Source organism: Mesocricetus auratus, unplaced genomic scaffold, assembly GCF_017639785.1.
Source record: "Mesocricetus auratus isolate SY011 unplaced genomic scaffold, BCM_Maur_2.0 Super-Scaffold_100011, whole genome shotgun sequence".
In the NCBI taxonomy this organism is placed as follows: domain Eukaryota; kingdom Metazoa; phylum Chordata; class Mammalia; order Rodentia; family Cricetidae; genus Mesocricetus; species Mesocricetus auratus.
Window position 1 is genome coordinate 6544231 of NW_024429195.1, and position 18059 is coordinate 6562289.

An 18059-nucleotide genomic window follows, 5' to 3' on the forward strand; every position below is an offset into this window, starting at 1 on the left:
CGAAAAACTCCTGCCATGTTCTAAACTAACAGCAACTGACGAAAATCGCCTTCAATGAGCTAAAAAAAAAAAAAAAATGGGCTGCAGGGGTGAATGACTCAGCGGGTGTGAGGACCTGAGTTGGATCCATTTAAAGGTGCACGGGGAGTGGCACCTGTAATCCCAGTATCCCTAGAGCAGGACGGGAGGCAGAGGCAAGAGACTTCTCATACGCAGCGGGTGTGATGACACAGAAAACGGAGTAAGCCCAGTGGCCTCGCTCATGTCATCAGATCCCACTTGACGTCACAGGGAGGCTTCAGTGTCAGGGTAACCCAGCTCACACCGCCAACTAACACCTTTCCTTGATGCCACACGTTCTGATTTTCTTTTTCGTTTTTTCCTGCTCCCCGGGATTCCAGGCAAACTAGCTAAAGAGCAGTATGAGGCAACTTAACTTTCATAGTCTTCATAGGTCCGTCAATGCATACTTAACACGAAGTTGTCAGCTAGCCTCAGGCTGACCACGACGCTAGGGCGGAACTGGACACGGGTTTTGTTCCCTAGTACCTCACTGGTAGACACGTCTGTCTAACCCCGTATTGGAAAGGGCGATAATGAGCACAGTCAGAAAGATATGGGCCTGGCTCTGCTACGACATTGCACTTTACCTGATTGACTTGGTTCTGCAGAGATGTGAGGAGGCCTTCCCGTTGTTCATCTTGCCCCTTAAGGCAGGTAAGGACCAAGGAGAGGAAAGGTTGCTGACTCAAAAGAGACATACTGCAAAGGAAGTAGTAACGGTTAGAGAGAATGGCTTGCCCCGCCCCCTGCCCCGCCCCGCATAACAGCTAATCTGTCTAGTAGACTCCCTGCTCTTGTTTATTTGCCACTAGACAAAGGACAGATGGCAAGCCACCAGAGAACACTTGGGAAGGTGACACACTCCTGTACTTGCAAGGTTAAAAGCCACTGGCAAAGCTTGTAAGTGACAATGCTCAATGACAATGCTCTATTGCACTGGAAGGTGTTGCCAAGGCAACAGAAAGCGACAGCCGATGTGATGAGCCTGCTTTATGTTACCAGGGAGATTTTTAAAATACACGTGACAAAGACCACAGACGTACTCGCAGATTAATAAGAAAAATTGGGAAGTTCCTCAGACAAAACTCTCCTTTAGGAAGCACACGTCTCTGTGAGCCTTGAATATTTTGGACACCCGTGGGTGTTTTCTGTGTGTTCCCCAAAGGTCAACAGCATCTTGGGGAAGCCAGGGGTGGACACGAGGTCTGAGGCCTCCAAAAGCAAAGATTCTTGCTGGAAATATCTAGAGCCAGGCTCTGACACAGCCCGATGGCCTCCAGTGGGAAAGGGGCAAAAATTCTACTTGCAGTTTTCACGTTCATAAGATATCTTCAGTTAGGGAATAATGGATAAGCTGACTGGTACAGGAAGAATGTAATTTTCTGAAAGAATAGATCTAAGCCAAAACTTTGGCTCAGGAGCTGCCTTTCATAGATGGCCAATTAAAGAATTGTTATGGCAGAATTATTAACAGGCAACAAGAATCCCTGTTTTTCAGTTTTTATAAAATGAAGACATTATGACTTTTCTCTTAAAAGTTCCTTGGATGCTAGATTTATAGTGTAAGTACTCATCCTCAATATAGTATGATCTATTTTCAAAAGTAATTCTTTGGAACCTTTTCTTGGTCATAAAAGCAGTTTTGGCAGTTGTTGTGACTACTTTAAAACAGGAGTCCAGAGCAAGGTTCTTAAATTTTAGAGAACCGGCAATTATTTCAAGGTTGTAGGTCAGGATTAACAGCAAACCCATGTTTCAACGGCTTTGCAGTGATTGGGACACACAGGCTGGGATGGGAACTTCTGCACGAAGCATTAGCACAAGGCCAGCCCCCGTGGACACTGGGTATGGCGAGGCTGTGATGCCGGGTGCTAGGCCTCCTCCAGACGCTAGCCTCCCGGAAGGCATCCACCAGCGTACCTTTTCTGTTTCTGCCTGTCTCTTTCCTTCTTGGAGGAAGAGCCCAGGTGCTGCCCCTTCTCCAGCTCCTCCCCAGCAGCTTTCAACACTCTTCCCTGTACCGAGGTTGGCAGCCTGGCGATGAGGGGGGCCACCAGCCACACACCCCTGCGTTCAGAGGAACTAAAATCAGAAACAGGCGTTACACCTAACAAAGCCGCTGGTCTCTGCTCTCACAGCCAATACAGAAACCCAGTAGTAAGCCCCGGATGGGTAAGACACAGACTTTTGAAATTATCCCCCTATCATGTCTGTACTTTCTCCTCTTGCGAAAGACCAGATGTCTGCGTACTGCTTATTCATTCTACCCACATTCATTGAGAGGTAAAAGGTGCTGCTCTGGGAAGGCATTTTCCATACTCAACTGCTCTCAGTGACTCTCCTGGGCCCTGCCTTTCTGATCACTCACCACCCTTCCCCATGGACACAGTCATGGGCACAATATGCAGTGGCATTGTGTTCAAGCCCATCTTTAAATTCTAGAGCTCTTTTTACCAAGATGATGATATACAAACCAATCTGTGATGGAAAGCATTACACTGTGATTTCATAAAACTCCATCAAGTTCTGTTATGAATGCAAGTTACTGTATTTGCACAAAAAAACTGTCAATTAATAAAGGCACATGGAGAGCAGTTCATATTTAATGACTGGCCCGAAGTCAGTAGTGCCATGAGTCAAACTCAAGTTCATCTGTGGCCCCACAGTATCTGGACCTGCAACAAGACACCTCAAGTGCCGAGACACCACTCACCCCATTTTTGCCCCTTAACTTGCTGAGTAACCGAACTGTCACTTATAAGTGATCATTTCCTTCACGTTTCCAGAAGCCCAATGAAGAACGGCATTAGGCTAATCACGTTTACCGTGAAGTACCGCTGGTAGTGCAACAAAACTATAAGGCGATACCTTAAAAATGTCTTTATTCCGTTCTGTCTCGTGCTGCTCGTGTCAGCGCTTCCAATACCGTTTGGGTTGAAGAGGCTTATGCCGGAATTGGGGGCATTGTTGTTTAGGTCTGCAGACTGCTGGAACACTTCTATTGTTGCCTTTGCAATATTGTCCAGTAAGTTGTTCATTTCAGCCACAGAACCAGAGCTCTAGAGTCGGGGAAACGAAAGAGAGCTAGCCCACCTGTGTACGCCTTGATCCTCAAACATCAATGACTCTTGCTTTTTGATTTCAAATTCACATGTGTGCTTTCAACATATACTCACTGGGTCCTTCAAGCACTGCTTGATCATTAACTGAAGCTCCAGCCACGACTGTCTCAATGTCCACTGCTCAAGATTCTGGAGAAAATACAGGGAATGAATGGTAACATTAAGGACTCCGAGCATCTGCTACCGTAACCTTGAAGTGATACTCATGCCCATGGATTAAGGGTTTCCAGTCTAATACCTGATGAAACAAGCATTCACAACAAAACGGATTCAAGCCTCAAAATATGTTCCCCACCCAGCTAGGAACTAGGAGTCAGACAAGCATGGCATCTCTTAAGATGTATTTACAAATTAGCCAATCTCATTCCAAAATGGCATGTTTCTTCCATAGCATACTTAAGACGGACCATCATAAAGGTTATTTCTCAAGTAAATAGAGCAGTGACTTAAGATACCAGTGTTTACCTGTAATTATACACTGTTTCCTACAGACTGTATCTACTAACTAGTCAGCAGGGCATAAGTCAGAATGAAAGTCAAGAGTCAGATGGAGACAGCAGCGAAGTAGTCCTTTCTACGATGGTATTGTGATGGGTGACCTAGGGAGAGCCTTGGGAAGGCGCCACTTACCTGAAGGATGCGCTTAATGTGCTGTCTTTGGAGGTTGTCTCCCTCGGTGCACTCTTTAATGCCATGAGGGTAACAGATCAGCTGCAGTAGTTTCTGTGCTTGCATGTTTGAGAGCACGGGGTCCAAAATCAGCTCTTTGTCTGTGCATAAGCGTTCTGGCTCTTTTAAGCAATGTTCTCCTACCCATTCCTGAAAGCAAGCCAGCGGTTAGACGGGTAAGGATGGGTTCTACCTGCCTGTGTATTACGGTCTCAGAGCAAAAGGCTACGCGGCTAGTGAGAACGGAGACAAATTCATGAAAAGCAGGTGGAGGAAGGTTTGCATGTTGCAGATTTGCTTCTTTTGTTGTGTTCTTTGTGTTTGCTTTTAGACAAGGTCTCAGGTATGGCCTTCCAATTCACTAAGTGGCCAAGAATAACCCTGAAGTATTGATCTTTCTACTTCTCTTGTACTCAGCGCTGGGATGACAGGCCTAAACTGAATGCCACGTCTTCCCGCCTACCAGGGCTTCCCGAGTGCCAGGCAAGCATGGCATCAAATAAGTTACACTGCCAGCTAATGGGGAAAGTTCCAAAACAGAATTCTAACATTCTGACATCTTAATACAATGTGGGAGCAACTTTTATTACAGGAAAAAGTTTTAAACATATGGGGGTGGAGATGAGTCGTGGTGTACTTTCTTAAAATGAGGGCTTACTCAGAAGTGCTATTTTGCAGACAGGTTTTTGTTTTGTTTTATTGTTGTTTGTTTTTTACTTGGTATAAAATGACAATGATTTTATGCTATGCATGCTTTCATTCACTTTATGGGATATTTTCTGCTAAACAGGGAGAATACCGTATGCAAATATTCAGAAGGTTGCATTCCTTTGACACTGGCATCCTTGCCATTTTTTTCCTTTATTAAATGGCATAAGAAAATGTCAGCATTAGAGCTCAATCTGGTCCCAAATCTCTTTCAAATGATGTCACTGGGAGTTATATAACTCCATGGTCCATATCAGCAGGCAGCACTAGATCACTCTCAGACAAAGGTACCCAGGTTTCAGTGTGCTGCTTTTCTAGGTATCAAATTATTTATTTACTGACTCAGCGACTTTGTTTGTTTGTTTGTTTGCATATGGGAGGCTTCTGGCATTGTAGGATAGGCCAGAAGCCTCCCATAGGAATTGGCGCAGACCCTCTTGGGACACTAAACAAGGCCAGCACCACCTAGCTCCAGGCATCTGTAGAAGTATAGACAGCCCAGTGACGCCACTGTATGCTCCCAGTTGGGAAGTGGCACAGGACTACTGCTCGTAACTGTGGAGCTGTTTAAATTTACCACGATCAAAAAATGTCTGAGTTAAGAATGTGTCTAACACAAATTTCAAAATGCGTAATGCAGACACGTTTTACAATACAAGACTTTTGAAAGTAGGGAAAGATAATTAGAGAACCCTGAGGCTAACCACTGTGCAGAGCCTGACAGGAAGAAGATGCCGGGCAGGAGACAGGCTGCTGTGTATGCTTTTGGCTGAGCTTTGGCTTTTGGATGTATGCTAGGATATGGACACTAGTTAAGGAAAAAAGAAAACCCAAAAAGGAAAAACAAAGCAAATAAAAGAGATTCTGATGTTAAAGAGAGAATGTGTCCATTCCAAGTGAAAGAGTCTGCAAAGGCATTCCTCTTTCTCCAAATGACATTCGAATGCATGATCGAATGCCTGCTCTTAACCCCTTCAGAAAAATGAAACAGCAAGCCAATATTTGCCTTTCTCAGGAGGCTTTTTTCCTAGTGGTATATGTGTGACAACTCAGAAACTACCCAAGGGACTGTATGGGGAACAAGGCTATCATTTGGCAAAAATGTAACATGAAATGGGAGAATGTAAAACACAACTTTAAAGGATTAGAATAGAACTAGAAGTATCAACATGAATTCATAATCTCATTCACACACATATATACACACACAAAACCACACATGTGCACGCAAATAAAGAAAATAGAATCTGGGTTGTATATGCTCTTTGCTGTAGGGCATCACTGGTAGACAGCAGAATTTGGTGTGTGTGTGCGTGCGTTCACACATGCATGCTATGCATGGTGGGTAATGCCTATGTGTGTAGAGGACAGGTATCTTCTAAGATCAGGTCTTTGTCTACCTTACATACATAGGAAGCATCCATTAGCTGACGCCAGAGCTCACCGCTTCAGCTTTCCCTAACCTGGTTTACCCCCTGGATCCTGTATCTCCACTCCCTGAATGCCGGGATTGCAGGCGGGCTGCCATGGCCACCCAGTATGTGCATGGGTTATAAGGCTCTATGCCTGCGTGGCAAGCTCCACACTCAGTGGGTCTATCTCAGAGGGTCTATCTCAGTGGGTCTATCTCAGAGGGTCTATCTCAGTGGGTCTATCTCAGAGGGTCTATCTCAGAGGGTCTATCTCAGAGGGTCTATCTCAGAGGGTCTATCTCAGAGGGTCTATCTCAGAGGGTCTATCTCAGAGGGTCTATCTCAGTGGGTCTATCTCAGAGGGTCTATCTCAGAGGGTCTATCTCAGAGGGTCTATCTCAGAGGGTCTATCTCAGAGGGTCTATCTCTCAGGCCCGTACACTGCGTGTAAGAATGACTGATGGTGGCCGTGAGGCAGGGAAGGAGACAGATGGATAAGCCAAGGTTCTCTAAAGAGACAGAAATGCGCCAGACATCACAAAAGGCCGGATGAAGAGGTTCCCAAGATTCCAGCCTAGAATAAGTTGGACATTAAAGAAACCCTGGCCGACATATTTATAACCCACATAGGTAATTAAATGAACACAAGGGAACAATCACGTAGGAAAGGTCTTTGAATAACGCAGACTGGTGCTGAGGAGGGAGGGGAGGGGCTGGGAGGGAAAAGGCAACACTCTGCCACCATTACAACAAAGACCGGCGTAGGTAAGAGTCACCACGGATGCTTACGCGGGATGAGGCCTGTGAGGAGGGTCAGAACATCTGCGTCTTCCCACAGACTGCTAGTCAACAAGGAAAACCGCTAGCAGCATAGCGGAGCCACCCTGGATCTAGAGGCGCCATGATCATAGCTGGCATCACCATCAGCCCCAATGTGCACTGTGCAATCGGAAGTGATTCCCTGGAATACTGCAGCGTCACCTCTGACCCCGTCCTCTCCCCCAATAATCTGAAGCTAGCCCCTAGAGCCTTATGCAAACCTTACAGCACTACAGTAAGTCAGAAAGTTCCCTATAGATGAGAAAAAAAAGAAATTATCGCACCAAAGCTAAGTTATGGTTTTTACTAACTTCACTTTGGATACGACAAGAAATGAAGTCTAAGTATCTGAAAGTAAAGCAGTGTAAACTTTGCCATCTACCGTTCAACTGTTAAGGAGAAAATATAAAACATCCAAAATTAATGAATCTGTATAGAGAATATACTGGAAGTCTTCATCATTGCAACTCTAACAAATCTGAAATTATTTCAATATAAAGGTATAAAGACAAAAAAAAGGACCACCCAAATAGAATTTAAAAAAAAAATAGCAGACAGTCATCTCTCAAAGAACAGTTACACGGTCAGAGAAGAAGCCATTGGAAATCAAAAGAATTTACCTGTTGGCAGATAGTCCTCAGTACATATCTAGCATATTCCCTTAGATTGGCGGTTTCGATGGAAATGCTTTTCCCATAGGATTTTGAATTCTGCGAGGTGGCCCAGGCATCTTCAGCATTCCCATCACGTCGTATGCCCCTCATGCTGAAGTCATCGTTCTTTAACGTGTTGACATTGTTACTGCCAATTTTGGCATCTCCTAAATAACAGAATCACAAGAGCAAAATCACAGAAGTTTAGAATATTGCCTCAAATATGAAACAGACAAATTAGGCTAAGTTTCAGGGACATGGACGGTACTACTTCAGCAAAGCCAGTTTTCCAGCGACAGAGAGAAAGGATCAAGAGACACACGAGAGAGAACGAAACAACTGGACATGGAGAAAAGTCAAACTCAAGACTCATTCCTTCTTTTGGTTTATAGATTTACTATTCTTTTGCTAGCCTTGGAAAGGCCATTATGAGTGACACTTACAGTCAGAACACATTGATTTCACCAAAATGTCAGGCAGGAAGGTGCTCAAGTTTATCTGAGCTACAGACAAGGAAGAAATCTGGCTACTCACCCTTCTAGGGGACCCTTTTCCAATTCCTCTCTTACAGTGACTTATTTTCTACCCATAGGCCAAGAGAAAAGTTTTGCCGTAGCCCACCTTACTATCAACCTCCTGACAAGAGGGATTTATTTCCCTGGGGATGGAGAAGGGCAACGCAAACTAAGAAGGCTCTGGAAAGCAGGGCTGTCTGCACAGAGCCTTACAGCTCCCAGCTCGGGGACCTTATCCGAGCGACCGCTGACATACTGAGTAAGACGAGGCTAAGGAAGGCACCTGACTCCTGACAGAATTCTGGGAGAAAACCAAACACCAAGAGCACTTGGGAAAAAAATAAGAAATTTCTACCCACGAGAGATTTAAAAAAATTAGAGTGAGATAAAGAGAGAGAGGGAATTTGGTAGTGAGACTGCGTCTCACTCAGTCACCATACAATGACAAAACAGGAAAATCGTAGGAGAAACAAGTATGCATTTCAATCTACCAATAGGTTATCGCATATTCTTCGTATACTTTAAAATGTAAGAGATGATGTCTTTACCAAAGGGAGTTTATTTACTTAAACAGAGATTTTCAAAAGTAGCAGAGGTATGTATTCTCTACTCTTGGATGATATAGTTACGTCTACCTCAAGTTAAACGACTACGTAAATTAGGAACAAAATTCACTATAATAGTCCTATTGTCCTACCTTAATACATATTTTGGTTGATAGGAATTAGGAGAAAATTGGTTAGGACCAATACATTAATTGCATTAAATTTTGCAAGAGCAAAACCAAGCACATTCCCCAGACCCACTTGTACACCTCCATTTCCTTTGGGTGTTAGGAGGACAGAAGCCTACATGACAGCTAGTTCCTTCTGCAACTGTATAGACAAAAAATAAAAATAAAAATAAATATTCTATGTGATCGGTCTCAGGCTTCACTGACATTTAACTGTGCTGGTCATAATTTCTCAGTCCAAGAAACCTCCCAAATGATATGAACATCTAAAAAACCTGGCAGCCATACTGGGACTAGCCCAGCGCTACAAACAAGGGGCCACTGTCTAGATGAGACTCATCATTGTGCACACCACTGAAGCATGTTGCCAGGCATTCGTACTTCCAACGTTAGCTTACTGAAACATCTCTTTGCTATTTTCTCTGGTGAGACTTAGAAATAGCCCAGGAGAAACACAGTTCCTGCCTTCATGACCCTGGCGATTTTTAAGTCAGTGAAGCCGACCGGTTCTCCTTCCCTTCGAACATTATCAGAGTAGAGAAACCACGCTGGCTGAAGTCAGCAGTTAGCATGGACTACATAATCCTGTAAGATCCTAAGCATAGAAAAGAGCCTGGAGACTTCTGGTAGTGCTACCTTTTGTTTTGCTGCAAAATTCATGACCATTTAATAAAAACCACGGCTGCTTTTCATTTACTTTTTTTCATACGGTATATACTGATCATATTTTCCCTCCCAACACTTCCCAGATCCTCCCCATTTCCACACCCATCCAACTTCATGTTCTTTCTCTTGATCTCTTTCTCTCTTAAAGAAAACCCAAAACAAAAAAATGAAAATCAAAACAAAACCGTAAGACAAAATAAATATAGCAAAACACAGCGAAAAGTCCACAATAAAAAAGCAGAGTTCACTTTTTGTTGGTCACCCGTTACTGGACATGGAACCTGTCTTGGAGTATGGTTGATATAGCTAGTAACACTCTATTGGAGAAAATGAAAAAAAATAGTATTTTCTTTTTTAAATATAGATTCTTTTTAACTGATTTTAATAGGCTCCTATGAAGACTATGCTATTGTTCTTTGCCATCCACAAATAACATCTCAGGCATAGTTACATCATCTGTGTTATCTAAGGCTCACCTCAACTCGTATCTTCTATTTAATATTACTGTTTGGTTCAGGTCAAAATGAGGGGCCCAGAGTTAGAAGTAGGCAACATTTGAGATCCCCTAATCAATCAGACCCTTTATGAATTACACACTAAAAATGGCCAGAGGTGTCCCACTGCCCACGGGCAGAGGGCAGTGATATTACTCCAGCAAAACCTGCACAAGTAAGAATGTAAAGGTCTCTGTGGGCACATTCATCAGATCAGAAGCCTGTGCCCCTCCTTCTGATCCCTGGCAATCCTAGCGCCATTGTGGTCCCACCTGTCCCACCTGTCCCACGAAAAGCATACGGCAGGATGATGTGAACTTGCTCAGCGTCACAACATTTGGAAGCAGGAACACTAGGTTAAAACCCAGGCTTTCTGATGTTCCGCACCTGGAACATAACCTGGCCGAAATTTAAACCTTCAACTGAAAATATCATTATTCTTGCCTATCACGAAAAGAGTGGTTTACATCAGAATGAAGTATCACGCCACTGAAAACCTAACACTAAGTACTTATATTTCAGTTCTCCCAAGGTCACCTTAGCCAAGGGACAGAATCCTTGGAAGTTCCCCGTCACTCATACTTAGGCAAAGACAATCCTGTTTTCCCAGAACAAACAAACAAGCAAACAAAAAATCCTAGGTTTCCAAGGACGTTAGGTAGATTTCACTGTGAAACATAAATTCATTTTGCCTCCACTTCTGGTGATTAACCACGAGGCTCGCGGCCAGGACAGTCTTACCAAGCATCATAATTGCCTTTAGGACAGCAAAAACTGCTCCCACTTCTATGCTGTTGTGAGCGGCGGCTAAGAGGTGTCTATCACAAGATGATCGTATTCCAGGAAAAGGTTTGCCTATGAAAACAACAACAAACCTTTAATGACCTCTTCTTCATTATTAATCGTCTTCTTTTACCATTTACACTCAGCAAGGTCTTTCATTGTTAGCTTGTGGGCACCTAACTGACATTAGTTTACTTTAATTGATGCTCCACAGACTCACTAAGAAACCCTGCCACTATTCTTACTTAACCCTTTCTCTTTAATTAGTATTAAAACAATGTTCCTGCTCCCCAGACAGATGGAGGAAAAAGATTAGTAGGGTTCCCACACAGATGCACCCATCTCTATATGGAAATGATTTAGTGCGAGACTTTACTAATAGCACCCCCCCCCACACACACACACACTGCCTCAGGAAAAAGTAAATAAATGAGCTGTCATCCCCCTAAGCTGAGACAGCATGGCCCAGAATCAACACCGGCTATGGAAGAGGATGAGACTTCCCACCGGCATGGTTATTTCCTAAGAGCTCAGGCATTTTTATTGTTTATGAATTCCCCATCTTATTTCCCAATATGTCCTCGTATTACACAATGAGAGGCACTGACAGATATTGGGGGGGGGCAGTATCTCAGTCCCCCATCACCTGCAGATCAAGCCCGTGAAGGTCAGGGAGGAAACTGCAAACTGGACAGCCCCCTTGGTCACAGAGCAGAATCCCAACCTCCAAATCAACAGAAGCAGAGCTTTCTCTGAGGTCAGCTCACCTGTGGCTTGAGGGAAAAAGCAGGCCTGGGGAGCTCGGAAGAGGTGGAGCAGGAGGCGGCACGTCATTCTCGCCCCTGGTTCTGCGTCCGCATCTCCACAGGCTGGGAAGAGGGGGGAGATTGAAAGCAAGCTTCCTCACTACTCCCCGACAAGCCTTTCGGGTTTCCCAGTTCCAAAGTTTCAGTAATACACCAAGTAAACTCTCCTCTCACTAAGGTCCTTAGTTGACCTTTCCAAGGAACCGTCAGGCTGGCTTGGACCACGTGTAACGCAATGGGGGGGGGTGCTCCCTGTTCCAGAGCTCAGTGTCACTCTGCATAAAACAGCTACTACAGTTCAACCATCCCCACCAGGTACCCTGCCACCCAAATCCCTAACGTGGTCCTTTCCCTATGCTTAACTGGCTACCCACCAGCAACCAGTGACACGGGCTGCCCGGGGCCAGCTTACCCGCTGCTAGCAGAGAGGGAAGGGCGACATGTTGCACGACGTCCTCCAGGGAGAAACACTGTCGTGCTATCAGGATAGCAATGAAAGTAGCTAATGAGTCATGGAATGAAAGGTCACTCACCTTTAAGAAAAACATTGACAAGTTTTAATGCCCAGCGCCCTTTAACATGGCATCAGAGACCACTATCTAAGAGACTACCGGCAACACGGCAATCCCAAACTAGAACCAGCAGAGGAAAACGACTTCGATTAACTGTCCTCTTGGGCCTATATCTACGACAGTAAGGCAAAGCAAGTTTCCTCAAATCCCAGTGATCTAGGGGGATGCTGACCTTCAGCTTACTTGCATGCAACTCAGAAAATAAAACACAAGAGCGAAATCAAGACGCTACTAAAAGAAATGTCATAAATGGTAGCTGCCGACTGAATGCACTGTGTTATTTTTGGGTAAGGCAGGATGCAGGAGACTCCCCCAGTGGGAAAACATGACCCACTAATCTTGAACATTCTTTCCTACTACAACTAACTAACGCACGTATTTTTAACGTGAAAGAATTCATTTAAAAAGGACTCTGGAACTTTTTCCATTGGCGGCTAAATTTAAAGAGAAAGATGAGAGGAAGGGGAGGAAAAATTAGTCCCGCCACAGCTGAAATCTCTACATCCCAGATCTCACAAGCACTGGAAGACGATACTAAGGGAACACAACTAACTATCACCATGGCAAGCTCCCAAGGGATCAATACTCAATGCAGCAAGTCACAGAATTAGACTAAAAAAAAATTAGGTCTTTGTCGTATGGAAAAGCAGCCTACTACAATAGGCTATAAACAATGTCTTAATCCCTGGATAAGGAGGCAGGACTGGCATTTAGTCCCAAGACCCCAGAAATAGGAAATGAACCTCAGTTTTAGAACTGTCAGTTTCTTTAATAACACATACAAATTTCTGACACAGATGACTAATGATAAAAGTATGAATGGATAAAGAATCCACACAGATGGAATATCGGGAAGTCATGTACGCGATTGGGACAGTCGCTCCATCCCTCTTCAGGAACACTCTGAGAAACACTGAATGCCCTCTGAGTCTACGCATGGCTTTTCTTACAGAAAAAAAATGACATCATCTATATTCTAAAATATATACTGGTTCTCTTCATGTATGAAATGCTCTACGTCCTGTTCTGAGGAATCCAAGCCAGAAAAGAATAAAACAGCTGAAACCATTCACATATAAAACCTCAGCCCCTAGAACATATGGAATTCCTTCTATTTATTTTGACTTTGTAATTTATTTAATTCATGGTTATGAGCCTGTGGTTTGCCACTTTTGGAGACAGAAAAATAATTTTTTGCTTTGCTACAGCTTAGTGTAACGTGATTTCTTTCCCACCAGCTGCCTGGGTCCGGCTGCTGTCTCTGCCACCAAAGAACTCATGAGGCACTATATTAATTATGAAGCTATTGGCTGTTTGCTATGGTTTCTTATCGGCAAGCTCTGACCTAATTATTAACCCATAATTACTAATATGTATTTTTATAAGGTCTTATCTTACCTATGACACAGTCTCATGCCTCCTCTCCGCCTGGGTCACATGGTGACTCTCTACTCTTGACTACATTTCCCAGAATCCTCCTTGACTCCTAGCCCCACCTATCTTGCTTCCCTATTGGCCAGCAGTGCTTTATCAATCAACCAATAGGACAACATATACACAGAAGGACTTCCCCCATCAGTTTAGTAAATTAAGTAGTAAAAAAAAATTAACTAAATTTTAAATTGTGGTCTTAAGATAGAGAGAAAACTTACATCCACAGTGCAGAGCACGTCATTAAATCCCCACACATGATTTGAAGAACAACAAAGGGCCTTCAGAACCCCCAGCCATTCTGAGCTCAGGACTGTGCAGCAAGCAGTTAGCTCAGAGGAGAAATTGGCTATGTCATTTATCCTGGGAAAGAGAGAGAAGACAGCAGAAAGTGATTTGGTACAAATGAGGAATGATTACATGCGACTTCTTCATTGAATACGTGTTTCATTATCGTTAAGCATTACTTAGATTTAAGGATGTAATTAATACCACTTGTCAAATAACATGTAATTAGCACAAGTGAGTTTGCATAGTTTTGATTCTATGAACAAATTTTATCTCTACTTTTGCATTCTATAGGAATCAAAAATTAAGGACACAGGGCTGGGGATATATTGTGTACAAGATCCTGGGTTCAATCCCTAGTACTGCCACGATAAATAGTTAAAGACATTATGTAATATAAGTAGGCCCAAGTACAGTTCACATTAAAATATAGTATTCTTTTCAAAACTGTATATGGTTTTCAAAATGGAGCACAACTAAAAAATATCCCTTGCCAAACTAAGAATCCAAAAGTAACTGTTTCTTGGGTTAATGATACTAAGATATAGCAGGGGTAGAATCAGGAATAAAAGAAAAGCAAATGTGAGCTCACGTAGCTACCAAAGAAACACCAAAGTAACACCTCCTTGATTATTGATGCAAACAGGGCAAAGAAACTCACCGGCCGGCATCCTGGTGTCCCATGCACACATTCATGAGTGTGTTGCAGACAAAGCTGTACCGATTGGCAGCATTGTCACTGAGGATCTTGCCCAGCATTGAGTAGTTGACGCTTCTTGCTGAGGGATTCTCAATAAAATCCATCATAAAGTCTGGATCCCAGCGTAAGTTGGAATTTGCAGGCATTACGTTATTATATATGGTCTGCTTTACTTTTGAACAGGCACTACTAAGTTTAAAAACAAATAGTTACTAAAGGAAAAAAAAACAGCCAAGAAAAATCACTTCTCTTAAGGACATGTTAAGTGGGAGCAACTCTAAGGCTTTCCTAGACAATCCATATCCTACTATTACTACTTTCAAATTCTTTGTAAACCACCATTGGGTACTTGCTCAAGGAAGAGGTTTCGAATTTCTATGTGGAAACAAAATGAGATATTTAATTACTAAGATTAGTTATTTTCCAAATCTTTTCTATATGTATATGGTCTAAAAACATCAATGTATTTACTAAGCCATCTAACAACTTTTTCTTCCTCTATTTTCCTTTAAATTTATTCATTAACTATATAAACAGTGTTCTTTCTGCATGCACCCCTGCAGGCCAGATCTCATTACAGGTGGTTGTGAGCCACCACATGGCTGCTGGGAATTGAACCCAGGACCTCTGGAAGAGCAGCCGGTACTCTTAACCTCTGAGCCATCTCTCCAGTTTCCAACTGTCTCTTTCTTAGGAGTAGTTATAAAGTGCTATAACCTAAGAATAAAAATGGATCCAATTACACACCAGGAAAAATTTAGTGTTTTGATACTAACTGCAAACCCCAGACCCTGTTCTTTTGGGTATAGTATGCCTAGTCGTGCAGTTCCTGTGCCAAAGTTACTGTGGGCTCTAGGCCACAGCTCTGTTAAGTGGAGGTGAACCTCCTGCATTGGCAGAGCTCACACTCTGCATGCAGATAATACATTCTATAGTACGAGAAAATGTAGACCAAGAAAAAAAGTAAGATAGTTGGGCGTAGCATTATACACCATTAATCCCAGCACTTGAAAAAGCAGAGGGCCTATAAATTCCAGGCTAGTTGGGGCTGAATCCTGCATTTCTAGTCTTTCTGTGAAACAAGCAAATGTGCTTTAATGTACTCTATCAACCGAGAATTTACAGTGGGTTACAACTGAATAGATATGAAATACTAGAAATAAAAGAGAATTAGAATATATTCTCTGGCATTTCTCCATAGACAAGGGAAGCAATGATGTAATCCCCCAGTGTTGATCCCTTGTGAGCTCAGCCATTCCCTCCCTCTTGCTGTGAGCCATAAATCCATCAGCAGCAGTCCCTTTCCTGCTCCAGAGCTCTGCTATGTAGCGGGCATTTCTGGGGATCAAATTTCTGGCAGATGAAATTTTTGTTATTAGGGTGACACATAGATCCAACAGTTCTTAGAGGCTCAGACAACTCTGCTTTTCTTTCTTAACTTTTGGGATCCACCCCCACTTTGCCCCCAGAATCCCACTTGTCTGGAGTGCCTGTCTGGCTGGGCGTCTGGACTTCTCTAAGCTCTGACTTGACCTCTGTATCTTTCTTTTCTAGACCCCTCCTCTCTCCATCATACTTTCCATGAGTGAATAGTATGCTGGCTCCCACTAGGATTATGTTTTCATTCCTCCCACTCTCTGCTGTCTACACACAGGGAATGGAGCCAGAAATGCAGACATGCTCCTTCTGCAACTGCAGTCTCAGAAACAGCTGATGGGGTAATGGGAGCCATGGATGCCCTGAGGTCAGGAAACGTGTTTTAAGTCCCAGCTTCATCATATGTCAAAAATGACCAGGAGCAACAAGTTGTGGGTAAAGGAAACCCACTTCTACTTCCTGGGATTCTGACAATTCATAACCTTCATGGAAAAATGAACACAGTGCTTGGCACACCGAAGGAACGGATAGTGTCGTGCTTCCCCCAATCTTCCTCCCTAAACAACTTTATGGTGTTTCAGATAAAATGATTGAACCTTTTATTTTATTTTATTATTTTTGTTTGTTTGTTTTTCGAGACAGGGTTTCTCTGTGGCTTTGGAGGCTGTCCTGGAACTCACTCTGTAGACCAGGCTGGCCTCGAACTCACAGAGATCCACCTGCCTCTGCCTCCCGAGTGCTGGGATTAAAGGCGTGCGCCACCAACCCCCGGCTGATTGAACCTTTTATAACTATTATACTAACAGAAACCTCCCTTCACCTTTAGGATCTTTTTAAATGCTTTTCCTAACACCCTCACAGAGCTCCAATTACTCAATACCCCCAGAAAGCTGCCTTCTTTTCCTGTTTTTGAGGACAGTGCATACATTGTCTGTGATACCTACCCTGCTGATGTTCTAAACATAAATCCTGTGCACATTACTTAATGAACTCACTTAGCCCATCTGACACTACATTGCAGGAGCAGTAGGGACTGGCCACCATCAGAACCAGGGCTGTTGCTAAGAGCCCATCTTCAATGAGAATACTCTTTGGGAAATATAAACTCAAAATTCAAAATGCAGTAATGGAAGAAAATGAAGTATTTTTATTGTTACACCATTCCCATGAAAAATTTCCTAAGACTCATTCAAATATTTTTACAAAGGATCAGTTTAAACAAAATGGTAACATTTTCCATAGTTGGTTTTTTTTTAATTAACACAACTAATCCTTTGTTGTGCAGTGCAATCATGCGATGTTAGTATAGACAATTTTTTTTGCCTCAAAATGCAGTAATGCCTACTAAGCGTTGGGATAAAGGAATGAGCAACACAAGCTCTTGGGAGATTTTGCATCCCAGAGGGGAGCCAAACCATAAGTAAATACATAACGTGTGAGCAGCAGCCAACACTGAGGTTTCCAGAATGCCGGACTGATTTTCACTTCAAACAAGGCTGTTGCAGAGCAGGGCCGCAGACGGTGGGTAATGGCACACATGCGCCGGCCTGGGACACGGAGCCACCCGCAGGAGAAGAGAGGCAACAAGCAGCGAGGGCTCTGGGTGTGAGGACCAGAAGGGAGGTTTCCGGGGGCCGAAGAGAACACAGCAAAGGAAAGAGCACACGAGAGAGACGGAAGCCAACACGTTTATTAAAAGGCCAGATCGGAATTCTGAGTAGTGTTGACTGCACAGACGGTAGCTGTGGACCCCTCGGCAGCCATTCTGGTTTGAAAGAATGATGTCAGCACGTGTGCTGAGAACGCAGCATGCGCTACAGTGACCCTGGGTAAAGGCATGAGCGTGGAGGACTCTACAGGATGGTCCAATAAGGAGACGGCCTGTGATGGAAGTGATGGGGATACTGGAGAGCGACCAATTGCAATACATACAGAAGGGTTTCTCTGTGTAGCCCTGGCTGTCCTGCAATACGTACGGGAAAGACAGAGCTCAGGGTCCACCAGGCAAGGAAGAACAGGGGAAAGCCACAACTGACACGTCTTCCGCATTCCCTCTGGATCCCCAACACCCTCGGGCACATTACTACCTTCTCCTACAGGCGATGATCTAAATTTCCCCATCAGCACCTAATACCTAGCACCCCAGTGCCCATGGAAGCAGCAGTGCTAAGCGAGGGGTGAAAGGAATTGGGGGTCCTACTTGAATAGGCACTCAAGAAAGTAAGTAGGGGAACAAATGAAGAAGCCA

General features: G+C 43.7%; 2 protein-coding genes across 8 annotated transcripts in view; one reads left to right on the top strand and one right to left on the bottom strand.

The window, feature by feature from the left end:
- Window positions 1-18059, bottom strand: part of Med12l (mediator complex subunit 12L) — a 307049-nt gene that overhangs the window by 38887 nt on the left and 250103 nt on the right. For 5 of the 7 annotated variants that reach the window (XM_040754386.1, XM_040754384.1, XM_040754385.1 and 2 more), the window contains 11 exons: window positions 14396-14623; window positions 13668-13809; window positions 11856-11976; window positions 11405-11506; window positions 10596-10709; window positions 7414-7613; window positions 3816-4004; window positions 3240-3314; window positions 2932-3122; window positions 1984-2145; window positions 651-762 (listed from right to left, as the gene is read on the bottom strand). In XM_040754386.1, the coding sequence (XP_040610320.1) occupies window positions 651-762; window positions 1984-2145; window positions 2932-3122; window positions 3240-3314; window positions 3816-4004; window positions 7414-7613; window positions 10596-10709; window positions 11405-11506; window positions 11856-11976; window positions 13668-13809; window positions 14396-14623 (1636 nt within the window). The remainder of the gene's footprint in view (window positions 1-650; window positions 763-1983; window positions 2146-2931; window positions 3123-3239; window positions 3315-3815; window positions 4005-7413; window positions 7614-10595; window positions 10710-11404; window positions 11507-11855; window positions 11977-13667; window positions 13810-14395; window positions 14624-18059) is intronic. The other 2 variants (XM_040754381.1, XM_040754382.1) reach the window with 2 other exon arrangements.
- The window catches only part of P2ry12 (purinergic receptor P2Y12), a 41260-nt gene that overhangs the window by 2741 nt on the left and 20460 nt on the right, over window positions 1-18059 (top strand). The gene's annotated exons all lie outside the window — the stretch shown is intronic.